Source organism: Nanorana parkeri, unplaced genomic scaffold, assembly GCF_000935625.1.
Source record: "Nanorana parkeri isolate BGI_ZX_2015 unplaced genomic scaffold, ASM93562v1 scaffold178, whole genome shotgun sequence".
Classification (NCBI taxonomy): Eukaryota; Metazoa; Chordata; class Amphibia; order Anura; family Dicroglossidae; genus Nanorana; species Nanorana parkeri.
Window position 1 is genome coordinate 1467648 of NW_017306446.1, and position 21253 is coordinate 1488900.

General features: G+C 46.4%; 2 protein-coding genes across 4 annotated transcripts in view; one reads left to right on the forward strand and one right to left on the reverse strand.

The window, feature by feature from the left end:
* Positions 1-1581, forward strand: part of LOC108785772 (rac GTPase-activating protein 1-like) — a 43312-nt gene extending 41731 nt beyond the window's left edge. The window contains exons 15-16 of the mRNA XM_018554912.1: positions 228-312; positions 1512-1581. Of these exons, the coding sequence (XP_018410414.1) occupies positions 228-312; positions 1512-1581 (155 nt within the window). The remainder of the gene's footprint in view (positions 1-227; positions 313-1511) is intronic.
* A 6681-nt stretch (positions 1582-8262) lies between these two features.
* The window catches only part of GMPPA (GDP-mannose pyrophosphorylase A), an 18593-nt gene continuing 5602 nt past the window's right edge, over positions 8263-21253 (reverse strand). The window contains exons 7-14 of one of the 3 annotated variants that reach the window (XM_018554923.1): positions 20512-20636; positions 20339-20353; positions 17757-17888; positions 17413-17510; positions 15529-15575; positions 13711-13803; positions 11758-11926; positions 8263-8632 (exon numbers count right to left, since the gene is read on the reverse strand). In XM_018554923.1, coding sequence (XP_018410425.1) covers positions 8532-8632; positions 11758-11926; positions 13711-13803; positions 15529-15575; positions 17413-17510; positions 17757-17888; positions 20339-20353; positions 20512-20636 — 780 coding nt within the window. In that variant the 3' untranslated portion in view covers positions 8263-8531. Of the gene's footprint in view, positions 8633-11757; positions 11927-13710; positions 13804-15528; positions 15576-17412; positions 17511-17756; positions 17889-20338; positions 20354-20511; positions 20643-21253 lie in introns of all 3 variants that reach the window. The other 2 variants (XM_018554922.1, XM_018554924.1) reach the window with 2 other exon arrangements.

The window sequence follows — 21253 nt, forward strand, 5'->3', positions numbered from 1 at the left end:
TATATATATATATATATTTGGGGAGATTTACCCATTTGTCCTGGTGACCGTTATCACTGAAAGTGAGAGAAAATCCCAAATTCAGCGTGGTCATCAGAACAGTCAGAGATGGGAAATCTTCCAATGGAGACACTATTTTTGGTGAACCCTATAAGGAACGCTGTGCACTGATGGATTGATACTTCACGGTGATGCAGATTGTGACTTTTCCTGTTTTCTCCAATCAGAGCGTCTTTTCCGTCCGCTGACGTCTCCCGAGATCAACTCTTCGCTGGCTGCTCCTCTGAAGCCCGGCGTCCCCTCCCCGTACTTGTAAGTAATACCCTTGAATCGTATTATATACTACACATTGGGGGGAGATGTATGACAATCGGGGGAATGCCGCCACATTCTCCGGTCTAGATTGGCCAATATCCATCCTCTAGGTCAGGGCCAGGCAATCTTCTCACAGCTGTTGTGGAACTACAAGTCCCATGAGACATTGCAAGAGTCTCACTGCTGCAGTTATGACTCACAGATAGATGATGGGAGTTGTTGTTTCTTTACAGCTGGAGTACGGAGGTTGCCTGCCCCTGCCCTACATTCTCATTTGTTATCACATCTGCTGGAGTAAAGCTGGGTGCACACAGATCGCAATTCATGAATCTGGGTGGGTCAGTCACACGCACTGTTCGGGTATTCTGACGGGCAGGAACTGCTGTCAGAATACAATGTAAGCAGGGGGAGATTTGTTCATCCCTGACTCCTCCCCCCGCACCGCCGACCGTGCTCCTGCGACGGCTTTGAGAGCTGTCTCCGCCCACACACCGCTTTCCTGATCTGTGATAGGCGGCTGAGCGGTGTGGGAGGAGAGAAGCCGGCCGCTCACAGCGCTCTCCTCCCACAGCAGTCCGCCGCCTATGACAGTTCCTCCTCTCCCCGCTGGGACACAGAGCAACGCCCAGCGGGGAGAAGAGAAAGCTATTTCGTCCAAAAGATGGCACTTTCGGTATTTTGCCAAAAGCGCAATTTTTGGCCGTTTTTTTCCGGTGGCCGTAATTTGGGTGCATCCCTAATGGCAACACATCCAGATATGATTGACAGCTGTATACGTGAATAGATGGGCTGTCCTCATCCTGTAACCCCCCCACCCCCTGTACAGCAGTTCCAGTGACCTGCTCACATTGGCGCATTGTGGTAACTTACCATAAAGCGCACATTTTACCAGTAACTTTTTTTGGCACGGCCAAGCACCATATTCACATCTTAACCTTTCGTATTCAGCCATTTGCCTGGAGTTCAGCTTTAATGTGCGTTAGTAGAGCGAGATGGCGCAAGACAGAATTTGATCTTGCTTCAGATTGCGTCATGCCCCTGTGGCCACTAGGGGGAGCACTTATATAGTCGCATATAAAATCCAATAAACTGACTCTTCTTTTTTTTACCTTCTTGTGTCCCATATTTTGTTTGCTGAAGAGTGATGACGACTTTGCGCCCTCTGATGTTTTGTTTTCTGTGTTTCCCGCCTACAGAACCGAGTCCGCCAGCAAAAGTGACCTGGTGAGGAAACCGGGAAGGTTTTTCACTTCTCCAAACAACTGAAAAGGGGGGTGTGGCCTCTTCACAACAAAATCAAATCACTGCTCACTTACTCATCACATTTTTCACATGACTGTTTTTGTGTTGTATATATTGTGCTTGTTCACCGGAATGTGTCACTGGTCTGGTATTTAGCGTGCTGGTCATCTTCTTTTTTTTTTTTGTTTTGTGTACTTTTTTGTGTTTCCTGTTACTTTTGATAATGAAGTCAGATTATTTTTGCAGTAGAAGCTTCTTTCTTTCTTTGTTTTTTTTCCCCCCGGCTGAAGGTGACGTGGTTGGGGATGGCCTGTGAACGATGGGTGGGCCTCATCTGCCAAGCCTCTATAGTGCCCGGGGGTAACAGTATTGGTCACATGATGTGTAGAAGTAGCACACACACGGTTCATCTTTCCTCTCCTCACTGAGGGCCGGGAATGATTGGCTCCATTCGCCATTGTAAAAGCTCAATATACAACGCTACTGCACTGCTCCTTAATTCAGAGCAGCGTTGTCACCAGCGTTGTCACCCTTATGTAATTTGTTCCTTTACAATGGGATACAATGTTGCAGGGGGTGTGGCCAGGGACGTATTTGCTACAATGCATTTGCCTTGGGTGGCACTTTCCGGGGGGGCAAAAAACATCACCCCCAAACCATTGAGGCAGAGCCTCACCTGCCATTTTACTTGTACTCGTTAAAATGCCCCCATACTGGGCACTATCACTGACGCTTTACATTTGTAAACACAAGCAGCTGCCATGAGGTTCCACGGTTGCTGGAGACCTCCCGGCACCTGTTTACAGCGCCAGCCACACGTCTCCTACCTTCCTTTAGAATCCGCTGTCCGCACCCACCCACAAGACCATCCGGACCCCTGGTTAGACCCTGCACCTCCCCAGGGTCTACCTCTCCCGCTATAGACCCCACACAGCCCACCTGGGAGCCTGCACAGCCTACCTGAGTCCCTGGAGACATCAGTCCACCACCCCAGAGCAACACAAGAGTATGCAGCTTCATATTATTCTGCATTGCTGTGTAATGCTGGGATTTGTAGTCCTCTGTAGCTGGTGGTATTCTGCATTGCTAATAGCACAACCTGTTAGAAGCTAGATACAGTGTACATGCTGTATCCCACACAGGTTGCACAAAATGTCTTAAACAGGAAGGGGTGGGGAAAATTTAGATTGGGGGGGTGCCCTAGTTTAGTCCTGCCTAGGGCAGCACAAAACCTAAATACATCATTAGGTGTGGCGATCAGCATTGTCGCTGCTGATTCACAAGCTTGTCAATCATCACCTGGCCACACCCACTGCCTTCCAGATTGATAGCACCGCCTCTGTTGCTGAAACCCTCCCACTGTGAGCAGCAGTGTCTGGGAGGGGGGGAGAGTGTTTCTAATTTATAAGGCTTTTGTATCGCATAGTAACTGTATCTGAGAGGTACTTTAGATGTACTTAAGGCCTGGGAGTTTTACAGAGCGTTCCTACACGCTGTAAAACGCTCAACATGTGAAAACCAATAATTGCCTACGGGCATGGTTCCCACCTGGGCGTTTTACAGCGCGTAAGAACGCGCTGCAAAACGCCCTACACCAAAAGAAGTACAGGAGCTTCTTTGGGGCGTATTTGTTGCGCGCTTATTTTACCGCCTCATAATCTGAGCCGAACACATACTGTCGCTCAGTCACTTCTCGATCTATCCCTGTAGGGAGCCGTGACTGTCACTCACGGCTCCCTGCAGGGATTCCCCCCCCTCCCCTGTCCGATCCCAGTGCTGACTGGCGGAACAGACGGGGGAGGGGGGCGGGCACAGCCACCTCTGCTTCTAGATAGGCAGAGCCAGCTGTCAAGCCCGCAGCTGGCTGGATCTTGACAGCAATGTCGGGATCCGGCTGTGGCGTCCCAGAATACCGCGAGCTGTAACTCGCGGTATACTGAGCTTTGGGTGACGGGAGGACGCTAATTTTGTGTTCTCCCTTGACCCTTAGGAGAACTATAGGGAAAAGCCCTGACCCCATAGTTCTCCTTTTAAGCTTTGGATAAATTGGAGATGGATTAGAACCCCTGTCAGGATTTTATTGCCCCGTTATTGACTCTCTCCATACGTCCTGGTGCCCAATAAATCCCAAATGTTGCCCTGTCACCAGAAGAAGAATAGATGGGAAGTCTTCCAATGGGTGACCCTGCTGATCACCAGTGATTATCCCTCTATTTGGGGGGATTTTCTCTCACTTCCTGTTGTGGCTATCAGACAGTAAGAGGGATTGGCCCATGGGGCCACAGCCGGCAAAAAGAAAAAAATCCCGACACGGGTTATAACCTTCTTTTTTTTTTAACTCTTATCCAAAATGTAAAAAAAAAATGAGTTTCAGTTCAGCAACGATGAGGATGACAGACCCAAAAATGTTGTTGACAGTGGCAGTACTCTTCATAGGTTCCCATTAAATGGTTATTTCTTGCAGGGGGCAGTGAGACTGTAACATGAGCAGGGTTTTGAGGACTGGGGTGGCAGAGCCAAGGCCTATGGAACTTCCCCAGAGGTATAAGTCATTGGCAACTGATGCAGCCCAGTGGCAACTACTGTATACAAGTCTGTTACACCATGCACACTGTTATCAGTGGCGAGGATTATTCCGGAGATCAGACATTTTATAACATGCTCCCATGTGTCTGTGTTTGTTGCAGAGTCCGGGAAATGCCAGAGCAGAACAATGTAAAGATGTAACAAGCATTGAATAAAATGTCATCTATACTTGCAGCCATAGAGGACCCCTCCGTGCCTATATAATGGTATAGAACATCGCCCCCTGGTGGTGACATAGCTCCATGCACACAAGGTTCCATTTACCAGGCGATTGCTTCAGAACCAAACATCTGCTGCAGGAAGCGCCCTTGTTTAATGCAGCGCTAAGAGATTTACAGAACATTAGTGTTTGTGCTGAAGCCTCGGTTTCTTTTTCTTGTGTTCCTTTATGCCAAACACTAGTGATGCCTAATCCAAATTATTTTTAAACCCACCAGTTAAAATATCCTTTCCTCTTGTAACTCTCAAAGTACACCCTCCATATGGATCAGTATCTGAAAGTCCACATTTATTATTTACCTTAAAACTGAATGCCGGGGGCAAAAACTTTCATTTTAATATATCCTTCAATAGCCAGAGGCTTTAACCCACGTTGTGGGCCGAAAATTCCTTGCAACTGCAGTTGTTACCTTGTAAAAGTAGCAGTGGCATCATCATTGTGCTTCAAATAGCCTGTGCAGAGAGCAGAGCTGTGGGAGGGACTCGGCAGGCCCCACCTACTACAGAAGGGGGCGGAGACAAGACCAGACACCCTGCACAAGGAGAGAGGATTGTGTCTTTGGCCAACAAGGTGCCATTACATAAGACCGGCCTAGATTACAAGGTGTGACCTGGGAATGCCCGTAGCCCCCCACAAGGTGCCATTACATAAGACCGGCCTAGATTGCAAGGTGTGACCTGGGAATGTCCGTAGCCCCCCACAAGGTGCCATTACATAAGACCGGCCTAGATTGCAAGGTGTGACCTGGGAATGTCCGTAGCCCCCACAAGGTGCCATTACATAAGACCGGCCTGTGATGATTTGGCTTCTCTGCATGTTCTCCGACCCTGACCCTGCGCAGTGTGAACGCTGCAGGCCTGAACTCATGGATGCTGCTCCTGCCTTCGACATTATAAGCACCCCTCAGCATACTGGGAAGGAGCCCACATTGCATGGTAGGCTGCCAGCTTCAGCTCTGACTTGGAGTCCAGTCAGGACTGACATACTGCTGGTGCTGAAGAGGTCATTACAAGCCGGTAGTATGCAGCTGTGTTTTGGGGGGTTTCTAAGCATTTATTAGTCAGGCCAATGAAATAGAATTTGGTTGTTATCCTTTTTGTTTTTTTCACATTGCATAAACTCTATAAAGGGGACTCCTCTATGTGTCTAGTTTAACCCCTCCCCTCCTGAGATCATGGTTTTGGCTTACCCTCCCTAACTGAGGGCAAAGGATTACCGACATTCTGGTCACCTGTCCTCCCCCTACCCATGTTGCTGATTGGACAAGGAAGGAGCAGGAAAACATTAACAAGGTGATCTGTGTTCTCCACTCCTGAACAAACTCTAGTCTGATTGGCTGAAGTGCGCCCCCCCTCCTCCCGTCCCAGGGTCAGTCCTGCTGCGTAGCAGATTACAGAGAGCCGATAGAATTTTATTTTCATTTACTTTATTTAAAGCTGAACTCCTGGAAGATATAAAAGACACAAATCTGTAATCATTAAATATATATAAGCGCAGTGTAAGTAACTAAATTTGACCTGACATCAGCCTCTTGCAGTCCCTGTACAGCTCGGTTGGAGTGTGAGAGAAGAAGCCACACAAAGGAGCCAATCGGTTCACGTGCTCTCAGGAAGCATGCTGATAAGAGGAGAAAGCAGAGAGATGAGCTCATCGCTGTGCTGCTTCTCCTTCACTGGCCAGTCACGGGTTGGGGTCCAGGATGAAGGTGAATTCACCTGAAGGTGAATATTGCAGTAACATTTGGTTTTGTTGTTCTATCTTTTCTTTTGGCTTGTGTTCGGCTTTGGGCATCATAAAATAAAATCCTACGTGCCAAATCATTCATAACTGGATTAAAGGGAAGTCTGTAGATTTGCCTGGAGGTGGGACTTTGAAGAACTCCAGTCTGATTGAGAAAGTAGCCGAGGACAGTTCTCGCTTTCTTTGCAGATGGGGACGCTGAATATGTAGTCTAAGGCCTGACACCCTGTTAAACTTTAAAGCCACACATTCTACTACATAGCTCAAACTAAAAGGCAACCTAAGCACCCCTGCTGTGCTGAGACTACAAATCCGATATGCCCCTGCAAGTCATGTCTGTGCCTATAAATCTTGCAATGCCTCATGGGACTTGCAGTTTAACAGTAGCTGGAGTGCCGAGGTTGCCTAACCTTGACATGGCTTTCTGAACAGAGCAGATGCCTGCTGCATCATGAGGGAGATGATCTGCTTGACTGTGCCATGCGGAGGAGGAGGAGCCATTGCCACATGCAGATTTCCATGCCTAGCTGTTAGAGGCCGGGGGACACAATAAAAAGAGAAAAAAAGAGGTGTGACAGTTTCTACTGTACGGTCGCACGTCTTTTGTCTAAGGAGCATACTGGAAAACCAGCCGAAAATCGTACGATTTCGGCTGGTTTGAACGGTGCTCGGGAGACAAATGCCGAACGTGCCGGTGTGCGCACGCACACACTGCCCGTTCAGCATTGCGTTCATCGGGGGCGGGCTTGCGATGATCGCAAGTACGATCTGTCTGTCCAAGATGGGCAGATCGTACGTTTTTAAATTACTTTACAACCAACGCAAGACTAAGGTCTTGTGATGGTTGTAAAGTGTATGGCCACCTTAAGGGTATCGTACGATAATCGGCAGGTGTATGGGCAGCGTGCGACCGCATCTACTGCACGACTTTCATCTTCCTAGCACGCTCGAAAACCGGCTGAAAATCGTACGATTTTCGGGTTGGTTGGTAGTGTGCTCGGAAGACAAATGCCGTACGGGCTGGTGTGCGCAAACGCACGTTGCCCGCTCAGCACTGCAATCATTAGAAGCCCTCCCTTCGGCAGGGAGGGCTTGCGATGATCGCAAGTACGATCCGCCTGTCCAAGATGGGCAGATCGTACAAAATTTTAATGACCTTACATCCAACGAAAGTCGTGCGATGGTTGTAAGGCCACCTTAAGTCTCTTTAAAATAGACTCTGACCTACTTACACTCACCTTTGCAAGACTCCCTCAATGCTCCTTTACAGCCATTTACAAACCCTCATGCAACTGGGAGGTCACATATGCTCCCCCATAGTCAGGCACACTGAGTATTTGCCAAGGCAGTGCAGCAGAAGCGAGTTAGTGTGCTGAATGGGCAAAGGCTCTTTAAATTATACTTCAGTTCTTCAAATAGTAAGGCTTTCACAAAAACAATAATTATTTATCCCCTCCCCCCCCCCAAAAAAAAAGACATTTGCTATGCCAATCTCTTTAAAACCCACTCCGACCCACTTATACTGACATTTGCAAGACTCCCACGCTGCTCTGTTACAGCCAGGAGTCAAACCCTCATGCCATTGTCCACTCATGCCTCAGTGCTGCATTCTGCACTTTGTTCTCCCCATACCCAGGCACACCGGCTATTTACCAAGGCAGTGCCGCAGAAGCGAATGGGCAAAGTCTCTTTAAATGATACTTCAGTTCTGTGGACACAAATAGTGCCTGGTGGCAAGATGTTATTCATTTAGAATTGTGATGTATGTTCAGCGGGGTGACCCTTCCAGCACTTTCTCCTTGCAGAAAGCCGCTTCCATTTTTCTCTGTAAACTAATAACAGCCGTATCTGGCCCCCGGCTATGTGTGCAGTGGTGGAGGAACCTTAATAACTGCGTGCTGTAATCTCGTCACCTCGTGATTATACAAACGGCTCGCTGGACCGGCACGGCCGCTCCTAATATCTGCAACCCATACGTTGGCTTATAAAAGCTTGCGCTCCCATCTACATGCTGCGGCGGTGGGTAAAGTCTTGTAGCTGTAGAGGAAAAGGTCAGGAAAGGGTACAAGAGACTTCTCAAAACTTGAATTTTAATAAATTCTGACCGTGCCTGCAGCTATGTAGACATCCAGTATGAGAGATTGTTATAGCAATGGAAAGGTGGGTTGCCCTGGGGGTTAAGTTGTCAGTGAGCCACCTCCAGCACTGTACATAATCTCTTGGTGGCAGTCTTGTTTGTGACGGGGGGGGGGGCTCCAGGGACCATGTGCCTAAAGGCTGAGAAAACCCTAGCAGGTCCGGGTCATATCTTCCTGCTGTAATATAAATCTCAGTATGATTGCTATGGGGGACAGCTCATGTTCTGACCCAGAACACAGACAGTTCTCCTGGCCCCCTGTGAGCAGAAAATTCTGGTGTCTCGCCCCGATTACAGAATAATCTGATTCTTGAAGCTGCGGCTCAGCTCTTTGTGCGGCAGGACGATGGAGTTTAATATGACGACTTCTGCGGGGATTGACACATTACAGCCTGCAAGACAAATAAAAGGAATCAGGACACAAATGAGCAGATTACGTTATTGAGGAATGCAGTACACTATCGCCTGCAACCTCTGTGTACAAGCGACCCGTTCACCGTATTCATGTGTGCCATAAAAAGTCAGTGTAACTACTCACCTTTACTGCCAACCCAAGCTGCACTTTACTGAACTCCAATCTTGAGAAATGATCCCCCAAAGCCTGCTGGGAAACTGACACTTCCGGGTGTGTCAATCTCCTGAATCCGCTGCAGCTCCGATTGGTTCCTCCTGAACTCCAACTACTACTGGATCCAATAATAATGTGGAGGTCGGCAGGAAGGACTGCTAATAGCCGTGGGGTAGCCAGGAGACTGACACTCCAGGAAGTGTCAGTTTTCCAGTGGAATCAGGATCATTTTTCAAGATGGGAGGTGGGAGTTAAGCAGCGCAGGCATCAGGAAAGATGAGTATTTACATTCAGTTTTGCAGATTAAGCTTTTGGGGCAGATTTTGATATAGCGACATGATCATTTGAAAGTTTCTCCAATGGTAAACGCAGCAGACTTCCATAAGAAGCCTGTTTGCCCCAAACCAGTCTACTATGCCTCACCCAGTGCTAAAAAAATAGGAATGATCCAGTTAAAAAAGTGGACCTTTAAATTCCGACTGAAATTCCAGCTTAAATTGGCTAAATACATTCCAGGTGCATCCAAATCAAAACGTGTGCAAAAAAACTCTAATGCTGGGCACACACCTTGCGATGGTTGTAAGGTAATTAAAAAAATAAAAAACTTACGATTTGCCCATCTTGGACAGTCAGATTGTACTTGCAATCATGACTGCAATGCTGAACGGGTAGTGTGCGCTTGCGGCTTTTATCTTACGAACATGCCACACACCCGCCGACAATCGTACAATTCTCGGCGGGTTTTCGAACATGTTCCTAAGATAAATGTCGTGCGACCTTACAGTAGCAGAGGTCGCACGCCTTCCACACACCTTGCGATAATCATACGATCGCAGGATTTCCCGCGATTATCTCAAGGTGTGTGGGCACCTTTAAGCTGGCCATACACCTATATATTATCTGCAGATTTTCTGTGGTCAGATGGAAAAAGTGCAACAGATTCCTCCATCCTTGCTAAACTGTGCGGATGGAGGAATCTCCCACTGGGCCAAGGTTCAGTATCTTGCTAGTCGGCCCCGCTGGCTCTCAAATACCTGAACAATGCCTGCATCCAATCAGATTGTTCAGGTATTTTGAGAGCCAGAGGGGCCGACTAGCAAGATACTGAAGCTTGGCCCTCCTCCCACACAGTGTAGCGTAGACGGAGGAATCTGTTACACTTTTTCCATCTGACCACAGAAAATCTGCAAATAATCTATAGGTGTGTGGCCAGCTTTATAATTTGTTTTCCTTCTAAAAGCAGCCGCAGCCTGAGTAGAAAGGCCTGTCCCCTGCCACCATGCTGCAGAGTGGGATCCTTGCACCCTAAAGGGAAAGCAGTGATCTCTTTGCAGAGCTCGAACCACCCCCATGCTGAGCTAGAGCATATCAGACCTCTGCAGAGAACTCACTGTTTCCACACATGCCGCATGCCAGCAGAGGACAGACTTTTCTACTCAGGCTCTGTTAGGAAAAAAAAAAAACCTGTAAGACATTAAATACATTTGTTTTCATGCACCTGGAGTTTATTGAGCCAATTTAAATAGAAGGTTTAATTAGGCTTTAACATTTTCTTCAGTATACCAAGTCCCCTCGCTGTGCTTCATTCTCATTATGCCAATAAACCAAGAACATCTAATCCTGCAGCTCTGATTCCTAAGGGCCATGGAGTCTCGACTCCTCCCATCAACATTTATCTGCAGTCCGCACATCGCTGATCATTAAAGGAGAACTAGTGGAAGAGTAAAATATACCCTACCCAATAGTTTGAGCTGATGTGTGACACTGCAGGTGGCACACTCCGGACTCTATAGCTCGAGAACTGAGCGATCACAAACCGCTGATCTCTCTGCAGAGAGACGCCATGAGCTGAGCGAGCTGACTGTCAGTCACCTTTACCTGGAGGGATTCCCCTCTCTATGTTCCTCCAGCGCTCACTGGAGGGACTCACAGGGCAGGGGACGGGAACAGCTGGCTAGAGAGGGAGAGCCAGCTGTCAATCACGACGATATTATTGTGATCCTTCCCAGCTACAGCGCACCTCTGCGCTGTTGGCAGTAGCCCAATATATACTGACTTTGGGGCACAGGTGTACATTAGTAAAATGTACACCTGTGACCAAAGGAAAACTATAGCTGAAAAAAAAAAGGTTTAGGCTATAGTTCTCGTTTATAATGTCACATCAAAGTCCCACCCCTGCAACACCAGTTAAAGGAGAACTGAGGCGAGTGCTTTTCACTCACCTCATAGTTCTAGCCGACCTGTGACAATGAGACTGTCACAGGTCGGCTCAGTAGATCGGGAGGTGAGCGAACACATACCGGCGTTCGCTCACCTCTCGATCGTGTCACAGCTCTCTGCCGTGACAGGGGAGGGGCTGGATTCCCCCCTCCGATCCTCCAGCGCTGACTGGCGGAACGGACGGGGGAGGGTACAGCTGGCTCTGCCTCTAGATAAGCAGAGCCAGCTGTCACTCACGCAGCTGGGCGGATCCAGACATAATTGTCGAGATCCGCTTCAGCTGCGGTGTCTCAGTATACCGCGAGCAGCAACTCGCGGTATACTGAGCCTAGGGTGACAGGAGGACGCTAGTTTGTGTCCTCCCGTTACCCTAAGGAGAATTATGGGGAAAAGCCTTAACCCCATAGTTGTCCTTTAAGATTAAATGGAGATCAGCGAAATACTGCAGAACACAAAATAAGTGGAAAAAGACCTCTAGAAACTCTACTCAGTTGGAAAATATATTTAACCCAAATAAAAAGGCAAATTAAAGTGCACTTTGAGAGCTGCAATAGTTGATGGCATTAGTATTTCTCTCCCATTGATTGCGCTTTCTGCACAGAGTTCCTCTAACTTTTAAACAGCCATAATTGTGTCATACTGAGCCCAAAATTAGGTAATAAACTTTCCTTGTAGAAACAAGCTTTATTTTTTGTTTTTCCATTCAAAATAAGGAGATTTTAAACTTACCCAGAATAGTTATAGACGGTGTGAGCTTCCCTTCCCTGAACAGGGTCTCGCTGTCAATTTTGGCATAGGGGTCATTAGGATTGGGGTCACTGGGCGTCCCTTCCACTCGAGCCCAGCGTCCAATGCTGCTGTCCCAGCCCACGATGGTATTCAATACACAGCTGTGATCCTGCCAACAAAAAAAAAAAGACTGTTGCTTTCCTTTGTAAAACATGTACAACTCATACAGGTAGATGTACCCTCTAAATCTGTCAGAACTGCCCCCAGGAGGTACACCACCGTGTGAAAGCTTCTTGGATGAAAGTGCTGGCTCTTCCCACCAAGACTTTCAATTCATAAGGCTGCAACAAACACACATGTAGAAAACGTTTTAAGGGGCTTTAGTCACATCAGGAACATGGCACATGTCCTCTGGCCGCCCTGGGCCAAGTTCACTGATGTGCAGAGATTTTATATTTAAAAAAATCAGAACACATTTCGTTTATATCCCAGAGTGCTGTTCCCATAAAGTCCAGCCCCTTCCCCCAATAGTGTCAAGGCAGCATTTCCATATCACACATTAGAAGGAATTGCATTAACTCCTGCACAGAAGGGGTGAAGGACGGTTCATTAAGGACCCTTGCAGCATCTTTTGCCAGTCAGGGGAACTTGGCATGTCTTTGATCCCGCCTCCTCTAGCGCTGTATGTACCCCAAAAGAGGCTGAAAAATCGGAATGACTTGGCATGCGCATCTGGCATGGGCAATTAGCACACTATCTCAGTCATGCAGCACTATAAAATGGGAATGGCCCTTGCCACATAGACCAAGAAAGTGAGCCAACAGAAAAACCGGTTTCGGTTCATCTGTGAGGGGGCTCAGGGTGTAACCCAGTGATCCTTTTTTTTGTCCATCAATGAATCTCATCCTTCAGAGTGGTTTCAGGATGATTTCCCATGACACTGGGTAGTCTGTTGTCTCACTGTCTTGTCTATGCTGCAAGGGCACCCTGGGTAAGGGCCATTCCCTTTTATAGCGCTGCATGACTGAGATAGTGCACTAATTACCCAGAAATTACTGGGGTACACTGTGAGCCCCCTCCCCCAAGAAAAGCCCATGCCTCCAGGGGGACTGCTGGACCCCTCCTGCAGTTAGACAGACAACAAAAAGGACGTTACTTAATCCTGGATGATAGGGATGCACCGATACCGGCTTTTCGGTATCGGGTACAGATATTTTTTTCCCCCAGTACTTGCCGATACATGAAAGTCCCATTATGGAAGCCGGGTTGCATGTAATGACTCGCCTCCTGGATTCCCGATTAGAAAATAGGTGCAGTCATTACCCGTCACCCGGCTTCCTGATTAGGTGACGAGCAAGCATGGAGCTGGCTTTCTGGCCAATCGGGAAGCGAGTCATTAAATGTCGCCCAACTTCCTGATTGGCCGGGAAGCCGGCACCATGCTCCCTCGTCACCAGGTGATGAGAAAGCATAGAGCCAGCTATCTGGCCAATCAGCAAGCCGAGGGGTGGGTAATGACCGCCCGGCTTCATAATTAGCCAGCTTCCCGACTAATCAGGAGGCCGGGCAGCAAGTTCAGGCATCAGGAGCATTTGGGCGAGTACGAGTACTGGATGATAATAGGAAAAATGATTAACTGAAAGGCAAGATTGATGGAGGGGCTTTATCTAATTTCTAGCTTGTGTTTCCTATGGAGGACCCAATCCCAAGGTGGAGGAAAGAATCTACAGTCCAAAGCAACCAATAACATTCCAGTTTTTAGATCAGATTACAATACAAAATTAAATCAGATTTGTTGTTATAGGCCACCAACTTATCCTTAGATGAGCCCATACACACAGCATTCTAGAAGAATGGAGTGATTAGTCACTCTAAACACAGATTTATATACAAGGTAATGTCTCGTGTGATGTCACCATATGTGGATGTGTCAGGCACTCTCTGCTCTCTCACCTGCAGTGTAGCACCATGTAAGATAATAGACTCTCGCACCCGAACTCCAGCGCCTATCGTCACTCCCATTCCAACAGACACGTTTGGACCCAGCTGTGAAGAGAAGAAGTTACACAGGAGCCGATATGCACTATAAGAAAATGATCTGATGACACTGTTCCAGAAAGATTATAAAAATACTGAGTTTTGTAAGAAAGATCAGATATGATAGAGATGGTTTATTGGGAAATGTTCACATTTATCTTCCAAAGTGTAATCTAATAAGAAGGGATGAAATGATGCGCTTAGTGTCTTAAAGGAGAACTATGGGGTCATAAACTAGCGTCCTCCCGTGACTCCAAGCTCAGTATACCGCGAGCTACAACTCCCGGTATACTGAGACCGCCGCAGCTAGGACGGATCCCGACATTACTGTCGAGATCCACCCTGCTGCGTGAGTGACAGCTGGCTCTGCCTATCTAGAGGCAGAACCAGCTGTACCCGCCCCCTACCCCGTCCATTCCGCCAGTCAGCGCTGGGGGATCGGAGCGGGGAGCCATGACAGGATCGAGAGGTGAGCGAACACCGGTATGTGTTCGCTCACTTCCCGATCTACTGAGCCGACCTGTGACAGTCTCATTGTCACAGGTCGGCTCGAACTATGAGGTAGTCACCTCATAGTTCTCTTTTAAAACCTGAACTCCAAGCATGGGAAAAAACATTAGTACTTTACTTTACCTATACCCGTGACCGACTTTGCATAGGGGGTGACACCAAAATGACTGTCAGCCATTTTGGTGTCACCCCTCCAATGGCCGCACCCCCCAAACCCCTCTCGTGATGCCACTGAAGGTCCCTTGGTGGACTGACACATGCTAGCAATCTTTGTAGTTGCCTTTATGCCCTTCGATAAAGAGAGGCCATTAAGAGGATTCCTACGTGTGCCGTCTCTTTTACCTTTATGTTACCGATTGGGTCCGGCAGAGACTTAGCCCCAGCACCGCGGTTCCCATGGAATATTGGGCCTAAGAAAGTAGAGCGGCTTTATTTCTGCATTGTATACTGAAGAAACTATCCTTCCATGCTACAATGTAGAGAGAAGAACCAAGATGCGGTCTGTCACCTAACTGCAGATTATGGTAACATTAATATAAACTACAGATTGTCTAGAAGAAGGTAGATTGGGGGTAGGGCGGTTCATGGATATAATTTTACTCCTGTTGCCACCAACAGCACCTAGGTAAACGAAACATCACCATCCTTTCGGCGAGATCCCAGGGACTACAAAGTAGCCCAAATTTTGTGAGAAGACACTACTGCACTGTGTTGTTGCATCATCTCATAAGATTTCCGGTACTCGGCATTGCCCTGGGTCTTGGCAGCCGGATGTTGTATAATAGTATATTAAATAATGTTTTACCCTCTGGTGCTCATTTTTGTGCAACTGATTAAGGTGAGGGAGGGGACCCTCACTGAATAGGTGCACCTTGCCTAGAGCAACAATAACAGCAAAGACACAGCATGGCAGAGAAGGTGCCACGGAAGAGCAAGTCCTGATTATATCCAACAATATATAATGCAAGCTCTTATAATAATAAAAGTATTAACATGGATACTATTGCCCTATATCGACCAATCACACTTAAAATCTGTCATTATATCAGTTTTGAGTCCATTCGACATGTTGATAAATAGGGTCATGTTATCAATTTTTACTATATGGGTAAACTGGTTGATACAGATACTATCATGCGGCATGCCAGCATACAGGGAACGGTAGGTAATGTGTATAACTGATGATGAACGAGGGGGAAAATTACATCAGTGCGTCTTACTCACCACAGCTGATGAATCAACCTTGGCTGTCGGGTGAATGTACACATTTCCTAAAGAAGAAAAAAAATTCTTAGTTCCACAATAGCAGGATGAACATATTCTGGGCCTGTTATAAAAAGGCATCTGCATTGGTTTGGCATTTATTACCTGAAAACCATTTATCTGGAACATTTGTTACAAAGTTTTTCATGGAAATAATCAGACTGTTATGCTTTGGACCGGCATTTTAAAGTGACACTAAACTCAAGAGTTAAATCTTAAAAATACATTAAAGTCCCTTAACCATTAACAACAATGTATCTTATTTGTGTGTCACTCGGCTGTAGATCCTCCAATCATCTCTGAATTGGTGCTGACGCTGTCCTTCCTTCTGGAGGGGGGCTACTTCTGTTCCCCATGGTCCCTGTGTGTGTTGTAAAGTAGTCACCGCTCTGCGCTCACTCCCGGGATGGACTACAACCTCATGTTTAGTTTACTAATTTGTATTGAGATTGTAATCCATCCCGGGAGTGAGCTTGGAGCGGTGACTACTTTACAACACACACAGGGATCATGGGGAACAAAAGGAGCACCACTCCAGAAGAAAGGACAGTGTCAGCACCAATTCAGAGATGATTGGAGGATCTGCAGCTGAGTGGTGCACAGATCAGCTGCATTTTTGTTAATAGTTAAGGTACCTGGATGCATTTTAAGATCTAACTCTTGAGTTTAGGGTCACTCTAAGCCAGTGGTACCCAAACTCCGGCCCCTCCAGCTGTGGTGGAACAACAAATCCCATGAGGCATATGCAAGAGTCTCACAGCCACAGACACGACTCCCGGAGAGAGATGCATTGTGAGATTTGTAGTGTCACCACAGCTGGGAGGGCCGGAGTTTGGCTACCCCTGCTCTAAGCTCAAAATCTCTAGACTGGAGCCTACTGGGCTTATTTAAGACAGTCAGTTACTGAAAAATACCTGAATGTCCATCCCTGCTAAGCCCCTCCAGCAGTGATCGTGTAACCAATACTCATCAGCATTTGGTCACAATACCTTTTGATCCTGCCAGAAATGCAATGTGCTTGTAACTCCCTGTGCACTGAACTGAAAAGCTCATTGTTATCAACTCTCTACCAGACTGCAAAACTCCCTTTCTATGTAATGGAGAGAGAAAGGCATTTGGAATACAAATCAGGAGAGCAGCCTAGGGTGACAACACAGCTCCTACTGTGTTTCCCCAGAAATAAGACAGTCATATTTTTTTCGGCTCAAAAAAAACAAAACACACACTAGGTCTTTTTTTTTTTTTTATTCATGTATAACAATCCAAACCTATTCATGTAGAAAGGTCTACATGTATTTATGTAAAAAAATATGGTGATCAGGGCAATCAGGGGTGCCGTACCTTTCCAAGAGCAATTTGCTAACCAATGAGCGAAGCGCGCTTTCACTATGGATTCCTCACAGGCGGAGTGCATTTGGTATCACGCCTGTGGCAGGAGCCGGCGCTATAGGGGAAGCATCGGCTTATGAGGCTCTGCTCCCTCTGGTGCCGCCCCGCTTCCTCTAGCGCTGGCTTCGTTGGCACCGCTGATTCTCTCCCGCCTTTCTTCAAGTTCCCCCTTATGCCACCACCGGCCCTGGGAATGGTCACAACTAGGTCTTATTTTCAGGGTAGGTCTTATATTTTAGCAATTCCCCAAAATAGTACTAGGTCTTATTTTCGGGGAAACGCGGTATATAGATACAGTTTGGTACGCGAGATAGAAGGTGGTTACTGGCAGGATCGCCAGGTTAGAATAAAAGAAAAAAAAAATAGATTTGGGGTTTAGATATGCAGCATACAATTGCAGGTATTTTAAACATCTTATCACAGTGAAAAGTAAAGTTATGAGAAAGCTTACATTACCTAGGATCGTCGGTCCTCCCTCGTTGGTTTGGGCGAGCCTCTCGGGGTGTGTCGTATGGTACTGGCTCAGATACAAACGGCTGGCATAAATGGCCGAACTGCAGCAACACGCCAAAGTGAAATAATTCCTGGTTAGTGTAATAGCTCATACAAAAATCCCTGGAACTTGAAACAAGTTTAAAATCTTTTAATTTTCCTACTGCTGCTCTGGAACATGACACAGAGCTGTATACCAAATAGAGGGGCTCCAATAAAGCACAAGCAGTCTCAATTCAAAATCTTATCCAAATTATATATATATTTATATTGTGTTTGCAAAGTCTAAAGACCAATCATCCACTCACCCTGCTGACTTAATCTGACTCCAAAACCCATCTGTTTTATAGACATACAGGTGGCTCCTTCCAGCAAGAGCGGTGAACACGTCCTGCTCCAGGCGAATAACTTCAGCCCGCTGCCAGCTCGAGTTCTCCTCACTGAGAATAGAAGAAGACAACCCAATTACTGAGAACAAACACACGATAATAATATTGCATCCAGTGGCTGGATAGAGGGCAGTGCTATGAGGACAGGGGGCAGAGGAAAGGCTGATTGTGAGATAACACAGCAAATATTTCAGTGAGCAAGATGATATGGCAAACAGAAGAACTTCCTGTGAAGTCACTGGAGTGACTCTAGTAAATGGATAGGATGCATTCTCAGTGATGAACTCAGTCTCTAGTGAAAAGATGGGCTGTGTTCTTTTGATGTCATCAGTCTCTAGGCAATGTATTTACTGTACCATCAGTATGTCACCGGTCTCCCATGAAAGGCTAGCCTGCCTTCTGAGTGATGTCACCAGTCTCTAGTGAACGGATAGGCTGTATTCTCAGTGATGTCACCAGTCTCTAGTGAACGGATAGGCTGCATTCTCAGTGATGTCACCAGTCTGTTCACAAAAACGTTCTCCCAAAAATTAGAAATCCCTTCTAAGAAGATTGGTTCAAAACAGGTAGATCAAAATTATTGATACAATATTTAATAGTAGAAAAAGACATATACAATAAACTCATGCACCAGAGACATTTAAAACCACTTAAAACATTCCACTGGATATATCCTGCATAATTATAACAATAGTTGCCTGCAAACCACCTGTGTGGTAAAGGGCCATCTATGCAGGTTTCTGGATAATTGAAGTACTTTTCCAGAGAAACAATGTATCTGAGAATGTACTCACATATGTTGCAGTTCAAAGAACTCGAGGGGAAATGAACCTGCTAGAGTCCCGTGTGTAAAGATGGAAGAAAGACTTCGGGAGAGGTGTCCAGTATAAGACGATATTACTTTCAAAGAATGTAGCTCCTTATTCAATATATTTATGCGATTAAAATATGAATTTGATGTACGTTTAAGGCTTTACAGGAGCCTTCTAATCGAATATTTAGTTTATATTATATTTACGTTTAGTTTTGAAAAGTGACATGGCTGTGATTGTGCAAAACCTAGTTGGCAATCAGCCTTCGTTAACTGTGCTATTTAAACACACCTTTGTAAGAGATCAAACACACGCCCTTCTGAGGAAGCCCCCGGTGTGGGGAGGAAACGCGTCAAGGGTTACGTGTGGAAAGCTTCCCTGGATTCTCTGGACATATGAGATACTCACATTTGTTTGCACATCCCCTATACAAGTCCAGTTAGGAACGAACATCCTGCCTACTACCTGCTGGCTTGTGAAATAGAGGTGACGGAGCACAACTGACTGATATGGTTTCGATTGGATGGCTACTAAAATCATTTACTTGTTTTAAAAGTTAGCGGGTGGCTTCCTGCGCCTTACGGGTAATACCCGGCTTCAATCTTGCCAGGCGCATCTTACCATGGAGTGTCAAGTAGTCCTTCTCTCTTTCTGCATAGTGCGGCCGCACACGAAAGATCAAAAATCTTTGAAGAAGCTTCAATTTCATTCACTGAAACCCACGGAGTATCTTGTGCCTTTGGAAAGTGCTGGGAGAGGGGTATTCGCAGCTCCTGCTTTTATTGAGGAGCTACATTCTTGGACAGTAATATCGTCTTATACTGGACACCTCTCCCGAAGTCTTTCTTCCATCTTTACACACGGGACTCTAGCAGGTTCATTTCCCCTCGAGTTCTTTGAACTGCAACATATGTGAGTACATTCTCAGATACATTGTTTCTCTTGAAAAGTACTTCAATCATCCAGAAACCTGCATAGATGGCCCTTTACCACACAGGTGGTTTGCAGGCAACTATTGTTATAATTATGCAGGATATATCCAGTGGAATGTTTTAAGTGGTTTTAAATGTCTCTGGTGCATGAGTTTATTGTATATGTCTTTTTCTACTATTAAATATTGTATCAATAATTTTGATATACCTGTTTTGAACCAATCTTCTTAGAAGGGATTTCTAATTTTTGGGGGAACGTTTTTGTGAACAGTTGTCTGAAACCCTGTAGATTAGTATATTAGTTTATACACCAGCGTAACTCCTCCCCCCTTTTTGTTGCATCCGATGTCACCAGTCTCTAGTGAACGGATAGGCTGTATTCTCAGTGATGTCACCAGTCTCTAGTGAACGGATAGGCTGTATTCTCAGTGATGTCACCGGTCTCTAATGAATGGATAGGCTGCATTCTCAGTGATGTCACCAGTCTTTAGTGAACGGATAGTCTGCATTCTCATTGATAACATTGGTCTTTAAAGAGTGGATAGGCTATTAATTGTTAATAAATGTGCTTCTACCCTACAATAAAGCAGATTTCCAGTGCTAACAGATGAGAAAACGTATCATGCAAGGAGAAATATATAGGATGCTAGTGGTGTGGTTTTTTTTTTTTAAGGCAAACATTGGCTGGGTCTATACTGCCACCATTACAGTCACACCAGTGCTCATGCCATGTGTCTGTGCCACACACAGCACTCACCTGATGCAGGAACAACTGGCCCAGCATGCAGGAAGAACGAGGGACATAGAGGCCGAGGAGAGAAAGAGAAAGAATGAATGTAAATGAGAAAGTGATGAATGAAGAGGGAGGAACAGAGTTGCCGGGAGTACGGGTGCTGCAGGGGGATTGAGGGAAGAAATAAGAGGACTCACAGCTGTACATCCTGCTGATTGCGCTGAAAAACTTCTGCGATGTGCTGAAATATCGATGGCGAGAAGAGGTAAATCCCACAGTTTATGATGTCACTGACAAAGGTGCTGGGCTTCTCCACATAATGTAAAACCTACAGAGAGGGACAAAGAATGGCGAGTTATACAACGGATGCTGGGTGCTAGAGGCCTGCACGCATTATAGTGTAGTAGTCTCTATACAGGATTTTGTTAGTGTCAGAACTGCTAATCTCCCTTTGTAAGTCAACAGGAATGCAAAAGCAGCATAGAAACCTAGGCTGAGCAGGAGTACGGGTCTGAGAACAGAGACAAGGATAGCACAAAGGCTAGTCTCTATTTTCAACACAGAGCACCCCGGGTGCCTAGAGTGCAGTAAATAGTGCTGCCCTATTTACACAGGTAACCTCTAAAACAAACATTTTCATAGGTTTTCAGAGCAGCTTTAAAAAAGGGACAGGAGGGCTGTTATCATTCACAGGAGGCTCCATTAAAAGGAGAATTATGAGGCGAGTGATTTTCACTCAGCATCATAATCTGAGTCGACCTGTGACAATGAAACTGTCACAGGTCGACTCAGTAGATCGGGAGGTGAACACATACCGGTACTCGCTCACTTCTCCATCTATCTGTGCAGAGAGCTGTGACGGTCACTCACGGCTCCCTGCAGGGATTCCCCCCCCCCCCCCCCCCCGCCACCCCTCCCCCCCCGCGGCAGCGCGGGCGG